This window comes from Raphanus sativus, unplaced genomic scaffold (genome assembly GCF_000801105.2).
Source record: "Raphanus sativus cultivar WK10039 unplaced genomic scaffold, ASM80110v3 Scaffold2117, whole genome shotgun sequence".
NCBI classification, from domain to species: Eukaryota; Viridiplantae; Streptophyta; class Magnoliopsida; order Brassicales; family Brassicaceae; genus Raphanus; species Raphanus sativus.
In genome coordinates this window covers 1-17318 of record NW_026617426.1, presented here as the reverse complement: position 1 = coordinate 17318, position 17318 = coordinate 1, and the positions used below count along the sequence as shown (strand labels likewise).

Genomic DNA, 17318 nt, shown 5'->3' with positions numbered 1-17318 from the left:
GAAGATCGAGACGAAAGTCGGAAGATAAGGAGGCAAGCTGCCAGGTACTGCTTTTCCAAAGGGAAACTATACCGAAGATCCTTTTCAGGGCCTTATCTACGATGTCTTATCCCTAGAGAAGCCGCCAGGATATTAGAAGAACTCCACGAGGGAGAGTGTGGTTCTGATTCCAGTGGTCGAAGCTTAGTACTCAGAGCCAGAAGGGCTGGATACTACTGGCCAACCATGGCGAGGGACTCCCTCAAACAAGTCAAACTCTGTAGCCAATACCAGAAGCACACACCAGTCTCCAATCTTCCACCAGAGAACCTCATGTCTCTAAGCTCTCCTTGGCCCTTCCGAAAATGGGGCATGGACATCGTGGGGAAATTTCCCATGGCGCCGGGGCAAAAGATCTTCCTCCTAGTCGTGACCGATTACTTCACAAAGTGGGTAGAAGCTGAAGCACTACCCAAGATAACGGATCTCCAGATTAGGAAATTCCTATGGACCCACGTGATCACACGCTTCGGAACCCCTCATGAGATCGTCACAGACAACGGACCCCAGTTCACGAGCAACAACTTCCGAAAGGTCTGCAAGGACTGGAACATCAAACTTTCCTATTCAGCACCACGACATCCCCAATCAAACGGTCAAGCCGAATCCACTAATAAGACGGTAGTGAATATGCTCAAAAGTGCCTAGAAGACGCCCATGGGCGATGGGCAGAAGAGCTACACGGAGTACTCTGGGCCTATCGGACCACTCCGAAGACGGCCACCCGACCCAGGAGACTCCCTTCTCGCTTATCTATGGTGCTGAAGCGGTAATACCCACGGAGGTGCACGTAAGGATCACGGTCTCTGAGTTCCTCTCCCAGGAGGAGAACAACGAGCTAATGTCCCTGAGTCTAGACCTACTCGACGAAAAGAGAGAGGCGGCCCGCCTTAGAAACACGTCCTACCAGTTGAAAGTAGCCAAGAGCTATAACAAGAAGGTCAGATCCAGAACCTTCCAGCAAGGGGATTGGGTCCTAAGGCGAGTCTGTGACCACACAAGGGACAAATCAGCAAGAAAACTCGCTCCTGGATGGGAGGGTCCCTATAAGGTAATAGAGGTGCAAGGGGCAGGAGCCTATAAGCTGGAAGACAGCGACGGTAAGATCCAACCCAACTGCTGGAATGCCTTGCACCTCAAATTCTATCACTTCTAAAGTAAGGTCCACGGATCAAGCTTTATATACTACTACTATTATTATGATATATTTAAGTACACTGGTTTCCTACTCCTATGTATGCGATAACGTTGTTGGGGAAAAATATCCAGACATAAGTTTTCTCCAGCTTCCGGATAGGTCCTCGACTTCTGGACCCTTGCTCAAGAAGAAACCAGGAACCGACCCCTGCCTTAGGTCCGACCCCTAGATCGGACCGACCCCTTGGAGTAAAATAGAAGTTTTCTACCTAAGGGGAAACTTCCATTTTTCTGATTAGAAAGAGTTATATTACTTGAAGCCGACATCTACAACTATAAAAGGGGAGCCCAAACCCTAGAATAAGGGATCGACTTTCGGAGACTAGAAGATTAGAGTTTAGGCGACTAGAACTAGGATTTATACACCCAAACATTGTAGTCCCGATCAAAACACTCAATAACATCTTCTAGTTTACGATTTCTCTTGCTTCATACAAATCCTCTAGTGTTCCGTAGCACTTAAACGATCCTACACAAAAATACCCTAACAGTTTGGCGCTAGAAGGAGGGGAGTGATCCAACTACGTGACGATGGCATTAGAGGACGACGCTAACCAGACGGAGATGACTCCGAGAGAGATCGAGCTCCTCAACAAGCTTGAGTCTCTTCAGAGTCAGGTCACTGGTCTTTACAAAGCTCGGGAGACAACACCCGGAGGTCCTGAACTTCTCCTCGAAGTTTAAACCCTAAAAGACCAACTTGGAGAGCACTCCAAGCAACCACAGCAAAGCGCCGAGAAGCTAGATGCCATAGAGGCGGAGAATCTTGTCCTCCGACAAGAGAACCATACCCTCAGTGAAGCTAGCAACAAGCGAAAGCGGTTCCGGACTAAGGTACGACCCATGGCTTCACTCTACACTTCGCGAGACAGTGAAGAGGTACCTCGTCGACCCGCCTCAACCGAAGACGAACCCGAAAGCCGAGGAGCCGTGAACGATAGGACCCGAGTATAAGTAGATAGCGATTCCGATACGGAGGACAAGGAGTATTCACCCATTGATCCCGAGATCTCAGATCCAGCCCTAGCAGCCTACTTAGAAAGAGTGGTCTCCGAAAGGTTCGGCACCATTCAATCTATGGTAGAAAGGCTTCCAGGGGCAGATCCTCCTATTCGAAGAAGCAATCAGGGGTCCTACTCCGATACACCTTTCGTGGAAGAGATTGCTTCGGTGGAGATGCCGCGAAAGTTCTTTCCCAAGCATAAAAATGTACGAAGGTACTGGGGATCCCGACAATCACATTGCTCAATACAAGCAACGCATGCTAGCAGTAGCAATCCCTCGGGATGCACGGGAAGCTACCATGTGCAAAGGATTCAGATCGACCTTGACCGGCCCCGCTCTTCAGTGGTATATTAACCTGCCCACCAAGTCCATCAAATCCTTTGCAGCCCTTAGCGATAACTTCGTGGAGCAGTTCGCTAGCAGCCGTGACCTAGAGAAGAACTCGGATGATCTCTATGAGATCCTCCAGCATAGGAATGAGCCCCTTCGTTCTTACATAGCTCGCTTCAACCAAGCGAAGGTAGCTTTTCTTGAATGCAACGATGATACGGCTATCTCAGCCTTCAAGAGGGGTCTACTTCCAGAGGGAGACCTTTATAAGGAGCTGATCAAATACATGTGCAGGATTATGGAAGACGTGATGTCTCGTGCTTGGGCTCAACTAAGATGGGAAGAAGATGTCGCTAGTATGGCTAAAGCCGGTCCGAAGTATGATCAGAAGTCATCAAAGCCTACTAGGAGTAACCGCGACAAGCCTTCTCACTCTAAGTCCGCTAGAGAGACTAGTAACCCGAATAGGGGCAGGTATTAGCATCAACCTTTGCCTAGATCAGAAGGGATAATGGTGTCTACTTGGCCTGACATCTCCCATCTTGCGATATCCAAACCGGAGCTGATCGGTGTCTTACGAAAACTGGGTCCTCAAGTCAAGTGGCCTCCTAAGATGAAGGCCGCGGAGGCTAATCGAAATCCCAAGCGATGGTGCGAGTTCCATAGTGATCATGGTCATACTACGAAAGATTGCATAGCCCTAAAGATGGAAGTCGCCGAGCTCCTCAAGAACCTTCTAAATAAAGAAGGTCCCGGTCTCCCTATCGAGGCAACTTCCGCATTGCCACCACAGCAAAACCGGGTGATCCACGTCATCACAGGCAGATCAGAGGTAAGCGGAATTAGCAGTGCCGCAGCCAAGAAAAGTACTCGCAATGCCAGGAACGGCCAAGAGGCCGAGGGTCCCAAGCGCCTACTCCTTGGAACATATGAGAACAGTTTCACTGCAAGGGAGCAGGAGAAGGTCCTCACCCCTCATCATGACGCTCTCGTCATTTCACTTACCATAGCAAACTGCTTGGTCAAGCGGATACTAGTAAATAATGGGAGCTCCAGCAACCTAATCTTCTATTTGGCCTTCGCCGACCTGGGTTTGGAACCTACAGCTCTAACCAGAAAGGCAACTCCCCTCGTAGGCTTAAGTGGAGAAGTCAAACAAACCTTGGGAGAGGTCCTTCTTCCCGTGTATGCCGAAGGGGTAAACCAAGCCACGAAGTTCCTGGTCGTCGATTGCCCCTCATCATACAACGTGATATTGGGAAGGCCTTGGATCCATGACATGAGAGCCGTACCTTCAACTTTGCACCAGCTGGTCAAGTTCCCAACCCCTTGGGGCATCAGAGCGGTCAAGGGGGATCAAGAGAATGCTAGGTCTTGCTATCAGACTACCCTTAGGGGAATGACTCAGGTCTTATAACAATTACAGAAGAAGCTTCCGGCCCCACATACCGAAGAGCCGGAAGTGGAAGAAATGGATGAGGTCCCGCTCACGGAAGGGAACTCGAGTCGAAACTTAAAGATAGGCTCCAAGCTTCCGGAAAGCTTGAGAAGGAGACTGGTCGATTTCTTAAGATCCAACTCCGATTGCTTTGCCTGGTCTCACGAAGACATGCCTGGAATTGATCCCGATGTTATCATGCATCAACTCAAGGTGGATCCAATGCATCCTCCTGTCAAACAGAAGAGGAGAAAATTCGCTCCTGAAAGGGATGAGATAATCAACGAAGAGGTCAAGAACCTACTAGATGCTAGATTCATACGAGAGGTGCAATACCCAGAATGGTTAGCCAATTGATATACCATGGATTTTACCCGTTTTAACCATGATATACTAGTATTTTATTATGTATTTAATCTATTTTCTAGCCTGTTAGGTATGTTTTCAGGTTCATGAGCATTTCGTGAGAAAGTGATGTTTTTGGAGCATTTTGGAGTACAAGAGATGATATACCCGAGTTGACCATTCAAGACCAAGTCGGAAGTCAACATTGTGATTATAATCAATCGTCACTCATCCTGAGTTGTCGATCGAGGTAGCTGAGAAGATCCGCGTACTAGAAGATTATAATCGATCGATACACATCCGGTGTTGTCGATCGATATCGAGGACGAAATGGTTTAGCCGACTACTTCACCAAGACTTCACCAAATTACGAGATTGCCCCTGACGAGTTTTTAACCTAATGGAAATGCTTAAATATTCCTGCAAAGTGTTTTTGACGGCAAGCTTTTGACAACTTAGAGAAAAGCAAGTCCTGAGAGGCAAAGCAGAGAGTGTGAGAGAGAGACTAGAGTTTAATTGTTTTGAGAGACTGGAGAGATTTCTCATCTCCTTTTGTATTTCTACTTATTTCTATCTATGCAATTCTTTCATCTATCCATTGTCATGAATTGCTTAGCTATGTCTGAGTAGTCTACTTGTTAGATCTATGGTTTAAATAGGTTTGTGGGATTAGCCCCAATCTATAATTGCTAAGTTGTGGTATTCACCAAATGGATTGCACCCTATGCTTGTTCTAGATTAGCTAACTAGAATATAGATCACTAGGATCTTTGATTATCTTGAATTATCCATTTGAGCTAGCTTGTCTCCTGTTGAGAAGAGCGACAGCCCTCCTTGAGACCTAGTGTTCATTATCGGCTCGCGCCTAGGCATATCTAGAAGCCGTCGATCGATATCCCGACAGGTGAATCGATCGCCGAGCGAAAGGTGTATCGATCGATATCTCAAAAGGATGTCGATCGACTCTTTTTCTGTGTCAACATACGACAGTTGAGGCCAGAGATCTAGATTATTTAACCAGTGATACATCACTAGAGTTAAGCGGCTGAGATCTATAGTATCATGCAAGCAACTTGTTAAAGCATTTATAGAATTTATAATCTTCATTCCTGAAAAAAAAGCCCTATGTCTAGCACTCTTTATCACATTTAAACAACCCATCATATTGTTAGTTAGAGCAACTACCTTACTCATTTTAGGAATTGTTATTTTTATTTCCATCATATAAACCAACTTCACCTAGGATTGATCAGTAGATTTTATTTAATTGGTTTCCTAGCTCCTCGTGATTCGATCCCTAAGTACTACAGCTGTACCTCTTATTTAAGAGAGTAAGCTCTACTGGATAATTTGAGCACTATCACCAATGTGGTCGTCGTCAGGAAGAAGAATGGGAAGTGGAGAGTCTGTATTGATTTCACGGACCTTAATAAGTCCTGTCCTAAAGATCCCTTCCCTCTGCCTCACATCGACAAGCTGGTCGACGCAACGGCTGGTCATGAGCTGATGAGTTTCATGGATGCGTTCTCTGGATATAACCAGATCCTAGTGCACCCTGAAGATCAAGAAAAGACCTCATTCATGACCTCAAGGGGTATCTATTGTTACAAGGTTATGCCTTTTGGATTGAAGAACGCCGGCTCGACCTACCAAAGGCTTGTCAACATGATGTTCGCCGACCAGATAGGGCAGACCATGGAAGTCTACATTGATGACATGTTGGTGAAGTCCCTAGACGCCGAAGACCATATCTCACACCTTCAACAAGCCTTCACCACTCTCAGGAGGTACAATATGAAGCTAAACCCTTCAAAGTGCTCGTTCGGAGTAAGCTCTGGAAAGTTCCTAGGGCACATAGTCACTCACAGGGGCATTGAAGCAAACCCTGAGCAGGTGAAAGCGATCCAGGTGATACCTTCCCCTCGCAACGTCAAGGAGGTGCAAAAACTGACAGGAAGGATGGCCGCCTTGAGCAGATTCATCTCCAGGCTATCCGACAAGTCGCACCCCTTCTTCGAAACCCTGAAGGACTCCAAGGACTTCCAATGGACCGAGAAATGTGAGCAAGCCCTGTCCGATCTCGAGGCCTATCTCACTACTCCACCTCTCCTCTCAAAACCTTTGGAAGGTGAGGTCCTGTTGCTCTATCTGGCGGTATGGGAACACGCAGTCAGTACGGTCCTTGTAAGGGAAGAAGGAAGAAAACAGCATCCTATCTACTACGTGAGCAAATTTTTACTAGACGCGGAGACCCGCTATAGTCTCCTCGAGAAGCTGGCCCTTGCCTTAGTTAATGCTGCCCGAAAGCTACGTCCCTACTTCCAGGCTCATCAAGTCGTGGTAGTCACCTCCTTCCCCATCAAGGCTGATCTGCATAAGTCAGAAGTGTCTGGACGACTACCAAAATGGGCTATAGAGCTGGGGGAATACGACGTGATCTTCCGGCCTGCAACATCCATCAAATCGCAAGTCCTGGCAGATTTCGTAGCTGAATTCTCTCCTGGCATGCTTCCAGGCCTGGAACAAGAGGTAAAGCTTCGTGATAGCGAAGGGGAGAAGGCCAATGGACACTGTACGTTGATGGGCCTAGTAACATAAGGGGCGCAGGCGTGGGATTGGTCCTAACTTCCCCACGGGGGAATCAGCCTCAAGGGCCGTACGTTGCAACTTCAAAGCAACGAACAACGAAGCTGAGTATGAAGCTCTAATAGCAAGGCTGACAGTCGCCAAACAGATGGGGTGGAAGATATCCAGGTCTTCAGCGATTCACAACTGATCATAAACCAAATCCAAGGAGACTATCAGGCGAAAGATCCGAGTATGATCAGATACCTATCCGTGGCTAAGCGACTACTCGACAGGTTCCGACATTGTAAGCTCACCCAGATTCCTAGGGAGCACAACTCCCAGGCTGACGCTCTAGCTAACCTAGGGTCCGCCCCAGAACTACAAGTCATATGAGCATCCCACTACTAGTACTCCAATGGCCCGCGACCGAAAAGGAGACGAAACCTGAAGAAGTATCCGCGGTAGACGAATGAGAGACCTGGATGACGCCCATCACCAACTACATAAGGTATGACACCTTGCCTGAAGATCGAGACGAAAGTCGGAAGATAAGGCGCCAAGCTGCAAGGTATTGCTTTTCCAAGGGGAAACTATACCGAAGATCCTTTTTGTGGGAACCGAAATTCGCACTGTCGATTTTTATTAAGTAAATCGGAGGAAAGCGAAGTAAACCTAACTTTCCCTGAAGGTCCGGATTCTCTGCGAGAACCAACGACAAGTGATCAAATAAATGCGGGAAGTTTTTATTAAGATTTGAGACTGGACCTTAAGGAAGGCTGCCTACGTACCCCTTTCGAGGATCAAGTCGGACGTAGTTCAGTTGGAAGGGTTTGAACAAGAGATCGAACTGCCTGGCGGAGTTCGTCTAGTACGAGCGTTAGTCATAGAAACGGGCATGTCGAGAATAATGCCCAGGGTTTCTATGTGCGGAACTCTAAGTAAAAGGATTGTTAGATCCTTCCGAGAGAGACATGAGTCTGCGGACAAGATGAAAATAGAACGAGAGGCGGCCCGACGTTCTAGGTCCTGCCTTGCTAGTCTACCGCCTAAATTCTAAGTTCTTAAGCTAACATGAGCTCTCTAGGTCTCCAATCTCGGATTTGCTTTCCCTCTAGGATTTTTGCTCTTCTTCCTTTGCTTCTCTCCTCAAGCTGCTTTATATACTCCTCCTTATGACGGTCTATTCTCCTTTTTGGGCCGCGAAGCGGGCTTTTTCCATTTTCGTCGGCCTTCATGTTTATCGGGAAACTTGACATTTATCTTTGGGAAACTTGACATTTATCCTTCTGGAAATTTAGCATTTATCTTGTTATGTAAAGATAAACGTAAATCGTCGTATCTATCTCAGATAATCGTAAGCGGACTGTCCGATCGCGTTTGGTCCCTTTCGGGCCGTCTCTAGGACTTCCGTTGTTTTCTACGATTTCTTCGGAAGATCTTCAATCCTTCGTAGAGTTGAGATGAGTGGTGTCTTAAGATAACCATCACTGTTTTGCACGAAGAATTTAAGATCTTCCTTCCCGTTGATATCATACGATTTTCCGAAGTGTTTCCGACGATCTTTGTTTGGAGTAGGAACGGGAGTTTTGTACGCGGAATCTCAACGATTCGTTCCGCGAAAACTTGGGAAAGACGCAAAGTACAGACTTCTGACGGCCGGGGCCTAGAACTTATGCATGGAAGCTTGTCGCCCGACGACCCGAGCCAGCACGGGGCTAGCCGCCCGGCGGCCATGGCCAGCACGGGCGTTAGCCGCCCGGCGGCCACGGCCAGCACGGGCGCTAGCCGCTCGGCGGCCACGGCCAGCACGGGCGCTAGCCGCCGGCGGCCATGGCCAGCACGGGGGCTAGCCGCCCGGCGGCCAGGACCTCGGCGAGGGCTTCAATTTGATATCTTGCTCGTTTTCTGGGTCCTCACGGTTTGAGAGAACAGTCACTTTGAAGTTTCAAGGCGGATTCCTTGTCGTTCGGCCCGTCCAAACTTAGATTACTTCTCGTTTCTTCCGTATACTTTCGTATGGTCGTGTCATATCAGCTACGGACCTAATGTCTCTCGGTTCTTCTTGATTGTATCATCGAAGTTTTACGACTAAATCTGAGTTGGTTTTCTCGTAAAGTTTATCGTGTAAAACAAGAACGATCGACTTTAACATAGGTTTTTTAAGCTATACGACTTGTTTTGCTTTCGACGCTTGTTTTATGGAAAGTCCGCACACGATAAATATTTTTAGCCGTTGATTTCGAGATAACCGTTTTTGACCCCAACAGTTAGCCCCCAGCATGCAAGATGCGGGAGCGATTTTGTGTGCGGAAGATTTGAAAATCGAAATTTTCGGCTAGGAATATTTTATTCCGAAAAACTCTACACCTTTGATTTCTTATAAGTAGCACCCCATTCCCCTCTCATTTTTCACTCACTCTCCTCTTCTCAAATTTCAGAAAATATGGCTTTCTCTCTAAATGAAAAGAAAGATTTCGATGTCGAAATGAGTGAAACTAACCAAGCCTCGCCGGCGCAGGATGCTCCTGCCCTTACGCAGACATTCGTCGAGGGGTTCAGTTCTTTTCAGGACAAGATGGAGCGACGCCGTGCTGAGATGGAGTCTAGCGTGGCAGGTCCTAGTGCTACTTCCGTTCCGACTTCTGTGGCTCCGACTCTCGGATCCGATGTCGCTTTAACTCCGGATCCCGCGGTTCTGGCTCTTGGACCCGACGTTACTCCAGTCCCGATCTCTACAATTCCAGCCTCTGGATCCGATGTCCCTTTGCCTGCTGGAGAAATTGTCGTTCCGGAGCAAGCACCCGATGTCCAGGCTCGCCCTGAGGGCTCCCCTTTCGCGCCGATAGCGGTTTCGGAGGATGCGGTGAAAGTCATGCCTCCTCCTCCAGAAAAGAAGAGGGAGATCGTCTTGGGACTTCCCGCGTCCAACGCTGTTCCACCATCGAAAGGACGTTCAAGAGCTGGGGTTGCCGGATCAGCGAAGAGAAAAAGGTGTACTAAGAGTGAGGAAGGCGAGGTTTCGGCGAAACTATCGCAACATCGCTCCAAGGTATTTCGTGAAACCCCCTTTCTTTTGTTGACTCCTTGATTCTCACCTTCTCTCGTGTGATCAGTTTGTATCGTTGATCGACGGGATGCTTGGCGATTGCGGACTGGAGGTCACACGTTTGTCCAAGGAGCTGGATTCGTCGCGGGAAACTTTGAAGCGCACCGAGGCTGTGCTTCAATCGATTGAGAGCACTCATGCTGCCCAGACGTCGACGCTCGAAGCTAGGATCAGCGATCTCGAGCGTGATCTGGGAAAGACTGTGAGCTCGCTGCTCAAGGCGAAGGAGGAGAAGAAGAGCAAGTCCTCGGAAGTTCGACGTCTTAAGAGGCGGATTCAGCGCTTCGAGGAGATGGGAGTTTGCACTGCGACGGAGCTTGCCGGCCCGTCATCCTCGGGTACCCTGGTCCCGAGTTCGGAAATTCCAGAGGTTCAGGATGCTGGAATCGTTGCGGACAAGGGCGGTGAAAGGTCGGCGAGGGCGATGGCGAGGCTGTTCCTGCTTCGGGTGAGTCGGAGAATGAAGGCGGTGTTCCGGAGGACGCCTAGGTTGATCAATCCCTGAGGGGATTTTTATTTTGATTGTATTTCGGCCGTTGGTTGGCCATTATGTATGATTTCGGGACTGGCCGTTGGTGGCTTTGAGTCCCTGCCCTTTTTAGGGCGTTGTATTGAACTCGCGGTATGCGTTTATAAAATATTTTGCGTTTAGAACTTCTGTTTGTCGAAGTTAGGGGCAGGGTGTGAGTTGTCGTCTCATTCCTGCCTCCCTGACGATCACCGTATCCGTAGTTTGTACAAAGCGAGATTTTCCTGCGGTTTACGATTTACGCGAAAATTCGTGAAAACGTACAGACTTGAGTGAAGAGACAAGTTTTGGGATCTCGCGTCGTTGACGCTTTGCCTATGAGATGTTAAGATACCAGCAAGGCTGGGTTTAGGGCAAGACCTAGGTTTACTCTCAGACTGAGGCTGTGCGATGACAAATCGGCTTTCGTTTTGCCTGTTTGTGATTTTAACCTGATTCGTACCGTTTTAAAATCCGCGAAGTGGTATCGGCTTATATGATTTGTCTGGGCACGAATCGAGCTACTTCCTTTACGAAGTGCTGAACCAAATTTGGATTTTTTGTATAGCGCGCTATGGGATCCTTGTCGGATGTAAAAGAGCCTACCCTTAGGTGGCTTGTCTGTTTAGGACGTTAGAGTTCGTTTGTTGTGATCAGCAACAACGATATGATGCCGTTTAGAAGGCGTATGAAGGTTTTAATCGAAAAACGAATGTTCAGGCACGAAGCGACGTCTCGCAGTGCTTTGAAGTTTGTTTTTCTTATGCCATAAAGGACTATGGGCTTTTAGAAATCGCGGAATGTTTCCGGGCGATAGTTTATGATTTATTTGGTGGATACTGGATCCATTGTTGAGGCCGTTTAGCGATTGGCGAGTTTGTTTGCGAAGAGTTTCGAAAATTCGGTTTCTGTGTTTGTAAAGAGTTTCGAAAATCCGGTTTCTTCAAAAAACGTGGGATTATACAAGCATACACATTTCAAATGTGTACGAGTTAATTTTCCCTTGTGCCGCATTTCAAATGTTCGCGGGCTTGGAGATGTTTTGCGAATGTCCGTAGTCAGAAACTGTTGTTTCAGTTTGGACGTGCAAGTTATAAAATTTTGATCGAGGAATTAGGACCAGGGGTCGCGTATATTTGACCCAGGGAGAAGCGTCTACCTTCGCTTTGCTTCGCGAAGTGTTGGCCTTCCGGGATTTTAAGGACGACTCGTATAACTCTTGGAGCTTTGTCACGAGTGTTTCTTTTCATGCTTTGTTTACGGGGCGTATAGAACTTAATCAGTCGATGTTAAGTTCAAATTTTTCCGTTAACCGTATGGCTGTTAGGACTGATTTTATTACGAGAAATTTATCGCATGATTTCCGCTTTTGGGCTATGCGACAGAGTTGCTCGCGTAATGGTCACTTGGCGTTTTATGACAAATCGTGGATTATCGTTTGGCCCTTAAGTGATTGGAGCGGCGATCGTTCAGCTGTTTTGTCTTGGCGTGAAGGCTGTGTTCAGCCGTTTAACCAAGGAGTTGGTAAACGATCAGACCGCGATCCTTTCGCATTAAGGTCATATTGGTTCACGATTGTCCTTAATGGTGATGCCGAATTCAGGTCCGGACTTTATGGAAAGACGTAGTTGGCCGAGGGCCGAATAGAGTTCGTCGAGATAGACATGCCAATCATAGCGGAGTTTTCCAAGTTATGGGTGATGGCTTTTCGAAACGATTTTCCACTTTAGGTTTCAGTTATACGATAGATGCTTCGTATAAAGTTTCCTTTGGTCGCATGAAAATTGTTTCATTTTATCCGAGGAAATAAAGTTTAAGGAATCGACGAAGAACACGTTCGGATTCAGTTTTGGGTTATTTCCTGCTTGGACGTAATTTTCCGTATTGCGATGTCGTTTTGCATGAGACCGATCTTGGTTTTCCTTATGCTGTTTTTGTGTAACATGTTTATACGAAAGTAATGGATGACCGGTTTCATGAAGATAGAAAATCGCAGATAGTCAAAGTAGTCTTGTTTCCGTGGTTTACACGGGAAATGTTTCCACTTTGATTTCGTTAATTTTGTAGCTCACTGTCGTGCCATTAGTCTCACGGAAGCGGAAAGAGTATGCCAAGGATGCGCGGCGATCGTTTCTCGGTTTTTCGAGAGATTAGATCGGTTTGCGCGTTCTGCCTAGACAGTCAAGGAACAATAGAACGAAACTGGAAGAAAATGCCTAAGACTTAGCTTGCTAGACTATCCACCTAGGTTCTAAGTTCCCTAAATTTTACGGCAGTTTACAAGACGTTCCCATTCCTTTCCTACGAAAAAATTAAAACCTTGATAAAATTTTCTAAGTCGGACGTACCTTAGTCTCATTGATTACTCGAGATTGCCTCATGTCCGTTCCTCTTTGTCTTCTACCGTTTCATTGTCAAAGGTCTTCAATAAGTCTGATACTGAATCGAGAATCGATTTTTGATGAAACCTGAAGGAACAGTGCAGAATCGTTGCAGAATCGTTGAAGCAAAAGGAGGAGAAGTAGGCGAAACTCGAAGAAGGCTAAGGTGGGTAGACGTGAAAACGAATGGCAAGATGTCACTTGAGTGGGGCTTCTTGTTTCGTCAAGCTATGAGCGAACTGGTCAGGTCAAGAAGCTTACGATCTTGTTATACTTCACGAATGATGTTTCGTAAAATATTGCTGAGCTTTTATTTAACGAGAGTTATTCAACAAAATGTTATCGAGTTAATTTTACGGAAATTGTTTCGAAAATTAGTTTGGATAATATTTGGGTCAATCTTTACGAGGATTGGCCGTGCTTGACGAATGTTTTGTTGCCCGGCGACCAGCGCAGCACGGGCGCGTTAGCCGCCCGGCGCCTAGAGGCAGCACGGGCGTGCTAGCCGCCCGGCGCCTAGGGACAGCACGGGCGTGCTAGCCGCCCGGCGCCTAGGGACAGCACGGGCGTGCTAGCCGCCCGGGACTGTGCTTCCTCGCGGGACCTGCCTATTTTTCTCGTTTTTTTCGTTTTTTTTAAGGTTTCTCGATCGACACTTAGTCTCTTGAGGTTTCTTTAATTGTTTTTCCGAGACTTTTGGACATTGATTCCAGCAAGGAATTGTTTCTTAGAACGTTGTTGACCTTTTATTTTGCGAGAGTTATTTCACAAAATGTTGTCGAATTAATTTTACGGGAACTGTTTTGTAAAATGTTGTCGAGTTTAATCATGCAAAAGCTGTCTCGTGAAATATTTTCGAGAATTTATTTTACGAAAGGTGTCCCGTAAAATGTTATCGAATTTTAGCATTAGAAACGCTGATTGGTAACCCGATCAGTCGTGCTTTCTGTTTCATGAGTAATCTGGGGTTTCTCCGCGATTTCCAGGAGAACAAGTCTTTATTTTTCCGGGAAATTCTAAAAAACATTTCCAGTCGAAACTCTACTTGGTAATCAGACCGTCATATCAGCCTTGGGCTCGATCCTACCTAAAATTGTATGTGGGTCGTTTAGCCGTGATTCGGGCCCCTTTTGGGCTGTCTTGGGACTTAGACGTTTTTACGATTTTTCTTTAGAAAAAGCCGTTGATGTGATGCTGGTTTTTCCGAAAGGATTTCAATTCCATGTATAGTTAAGGCAACTGGTGTTCAAGCTAACCATAGCCGTTTTATACGGCAGGCAGGAATCCGTCTCCACTACCAAGTCTTTTTATGAATTTTCCCGAAGTCTTTCGTCGATAATCCCAAACGAGGGGGGTTGTGTCCATGGACCCGAGGACCGTGTTGCAGGAACTTGGACGGGGGTGCATGGTTGATAGGACCCGAACTTGGTTGGGATGGTCCGTTCTCGGGACGTTTGTCTTATATAACCGTTTGCATAAGCGTTGGTCGTAGGAGCAGTCACTGCTGAAGTGTGTTTTACCAGCGTCGATGTGAGCTGCGAGTTTGTCTTTCATATTTCCAGACATTACTTTGATCAAGCGTTTTGCGGCCGTAAGAGTAAGAGTAATCCATCTCCCCTTCCTTCTAGCGCCAAACTGTGGGAACCGAAATTCGCACTGTCGATTTTTATTAAGTAAATCGGAGGAAAGCAAAAGTAAACCTAACTTTCCCTGAAGGTCCGGATTCTCTGCGACAACCAACGACAAGTGATCAAATAAATGCGGAAAGGTTTTATTAAGATTTGAGAGTGGACCTTAAGGAAGGCTGCCTACGTACCCTTTTCGAGGATCAAGTCGGACGTAGTTCAGTTGGAAGGGTTTGAACAAGAGATCGAACTGCCTGGCGGAGTTCGTCTAGTACGAGCGTTAGTCAAAGAAACGGGCATGTCGAGAATAATGTCCAGGGTTTCTATGTGCGGAACTCTAAGTAAAAGGATTGTTAGATCCTTCCGAGAGAGACATGAGTCTGCGGACAAGATGAAAATAGAACGAGAGGCGGCCGGACGTTCTAGGTCCTGCCTTGCTAGTCTACCGCCTAAATTCTAAGTTCTTAAGCTAACATGAGCTCTCTAGGTCTCCAATCTCGGATTTGCTTTCCCTCTAGGATTTTTGCTCTTCTTCCTTTGCTTCTCTCCTCAAGCTGCTTTATATACTCCTCCTTATGACGGTCTATTCTCCTTTTTAGGCCGCGAAGCGGGCTTTTTCCATTTTCGTCGGCCTTCATGTTTATCGGGAAACTTGACATTTATCTTCGGGAAACTTGACATTTATCCTTCTGGAAATTTAGCATTTATCTTGTTATGTAAAGATAAACGTAAATCGTCGTATCTATCTCAGATAATCGTAAGCGGACTGTCCGATCGCGTTTGGTCCCTTTCGGGCCGTCTCTAGGACTTCCGTTGTTTTCTACGATTTCTTCGGAAGATCTTCAATCATTCGTAGAGTTGAGATGAGTGGTGTCTTAAGATAACCATCACTGTTTTGCACGAAGAATTTAAGATCTTCCTTCCCGTTGATATCTTACGAGTCTCCGAAGTGTTTCCGACGATCTTTGTTTGGAGTAGGAACGGGAGTTTTGTACGCGGAATCTCAACGATTCGTTCCGCGAAAACTTGGGAAAGACGCAAAGTACAGACTTCTGACGGCCGGGGCCTAGAACTTATGCACGGAAGCTTGTTGCCCGACGACCCGAGCCAGGACGGGGCTAGCCGCCCGGCGGCCACGGCCAGCACGGGCGCTAGCCGCCCGGCGGCCACGGCCAGCACGGGCGCTAGCCACCCGGCGGCCACGGCCAGCACAGGCGCTAGCCGCCCGGCGGCCACGGCCAGCACGGGTGCTAGCCGCCCGGCGGCCACGGCCAGCACGGGCGCTAGCCGCCCGGCGGCCACGGCCAGCACGGGCGCTAGCCGCCCGGTGGCCACGGCCAGCACGGGCGCTAGCCGCCCGGCGGCCAGGACCTCGGCGAGGGCTTCGATTTGATATCTTGCTCGTTTTTTGGGTCCTCTCGGTTTGAGAGAACGGGCTCTTTGAAGTTTCAAGGCAGATTCCTTGTCGTTCGGCCTGTCCAAACTAGATTACTTCTCGTTTCTTCCGTATACTTTCGTATGGTCGTGTCATATCATCTACGGACCTAATGTCTCTCGGTTCTTCTTGATCGTATCATCGAAGTTTTACGACTAAATCTGAGTTGGTTTTCTCGTAAAGTTTATCGTGTAAAACAAGAACGATTGACTTTAACATAGGTTTTTTAAGCTATACGACTTGTTTTGCTTTCGACGCTTGTTTTATGGAAAGTCCGCACACGATAAATATTTTTAGCCGTTGATTTCGAGATTATCGTTTTTGACCCCAACACTTTTCAGGACCCTATCTACGATGTCTTACCCCATGGCGAGGGACTCCCTCAAACAAGCCAAGATCTGTAGTCAATGCCAGAAGCACGCGCCAATCTCCAACCTTCCACCAGAGAACCTAAAATCTCTAAGTTCTCCTTGGCCCTTCCGAAAATGGGGCATGGACATCGTAGGAAAGTTCCTTATGGCACCGGGGCAAAAGATTTTTCTCCTAGTCGTGACAGACTATTTCACCAAATGGGTGGAAGCTGAAGCACTAGCCAAGATAACGGATCTCCAAATCAGGAAATTCCTATGAACTAACGTGATCACACGCTTTGGAACTCCCCATGGGATCGTCACAGACAACGGACCCCAGTTCACAAGCTATAACTTCCGAAAGTTCTGCAAGGATTGGAACATCAAGCTCTCCTACTCAGCACCACGACACCCTCAATCTAACGGCCAAGCAGAATCCACTAACAAGACAGTGGTGAACATGCTCAAGAAGCGCCTAGAAGACGCCCATGGGCGATGGGCAGAAGAGCTACATGGAGTACTCTTGGCGTATCGGACAACCCCGAAGACGGCTACCCAGGAGACTCCCTTCTCCCTTGTCTATGGTGCTGATGCGGTGATACCCACAGAGGTGCACGTAAGGACCATGGTCTCTGAATTCCTTTCCCATGAGGAGAATAACGAGATAATGTCCCTGAGTTTAGACCTACTCGACGAAAAGACAGAGGCGGCCCGCCTTAGAAATGCATCCTACCAGTTGAAAGTCACCAAGAGCTACAACAAAAAGGTCAGATCTAGAATCTTCCAGAAAGGGGACTGGGTCCTAAGGCGAGTCTGTGACCACACAAGGGATAAATCAGCCGGAAAACTCGCTCCTGGATGGGAATGCCCCTATAAGGTAATAGAGGTGCAAGGGGCAGGAGCCTATAAGCTGGAAGACAGCGACGGCAAGGTCCAATCCAACTGCTGGAACGCCTTGTACCTCAAATCCTATCACTTCTAGAGTAAGATC

The 17318-nt window shown here is 47.5% G+C and overlaps 2 protein-coding genes across 2 annotated transcripts; both read left to right on the top strand.

The window, feature by feature from the left end:
* The first annotated feature begins 2539 nt into the window (after positions 1 to 2539).
* On the top strand, positions 2540 to 3052 carry LOC130505236 (uncharacterized). Its single transcript, XM_056999840.1, has one exon. The coding sequence runs from the start codon at positions 2540 to 2542 to the stop codon at positions 3050 to 3052; it is 513 nt and encodes a 170-aa protein (XP_056855820.1).
* Positions 3053 to 3082: 30 nt separating this feature from the next.
* LOC130505235 (uncharacterized) lies at positions 3083 to 3988 on the top strand. Its single transcript, XM_056999839.1, has one exon. The coding sequence runs from the start codon at positions 3083 to 3085 to the stop codon at positions 3986 to 3988; it is 906 nt and encodes a 301-aa protein (XP_056855819.1).
* Positions 3989 to 17318: the final 13330 nt, after the last annotated feature.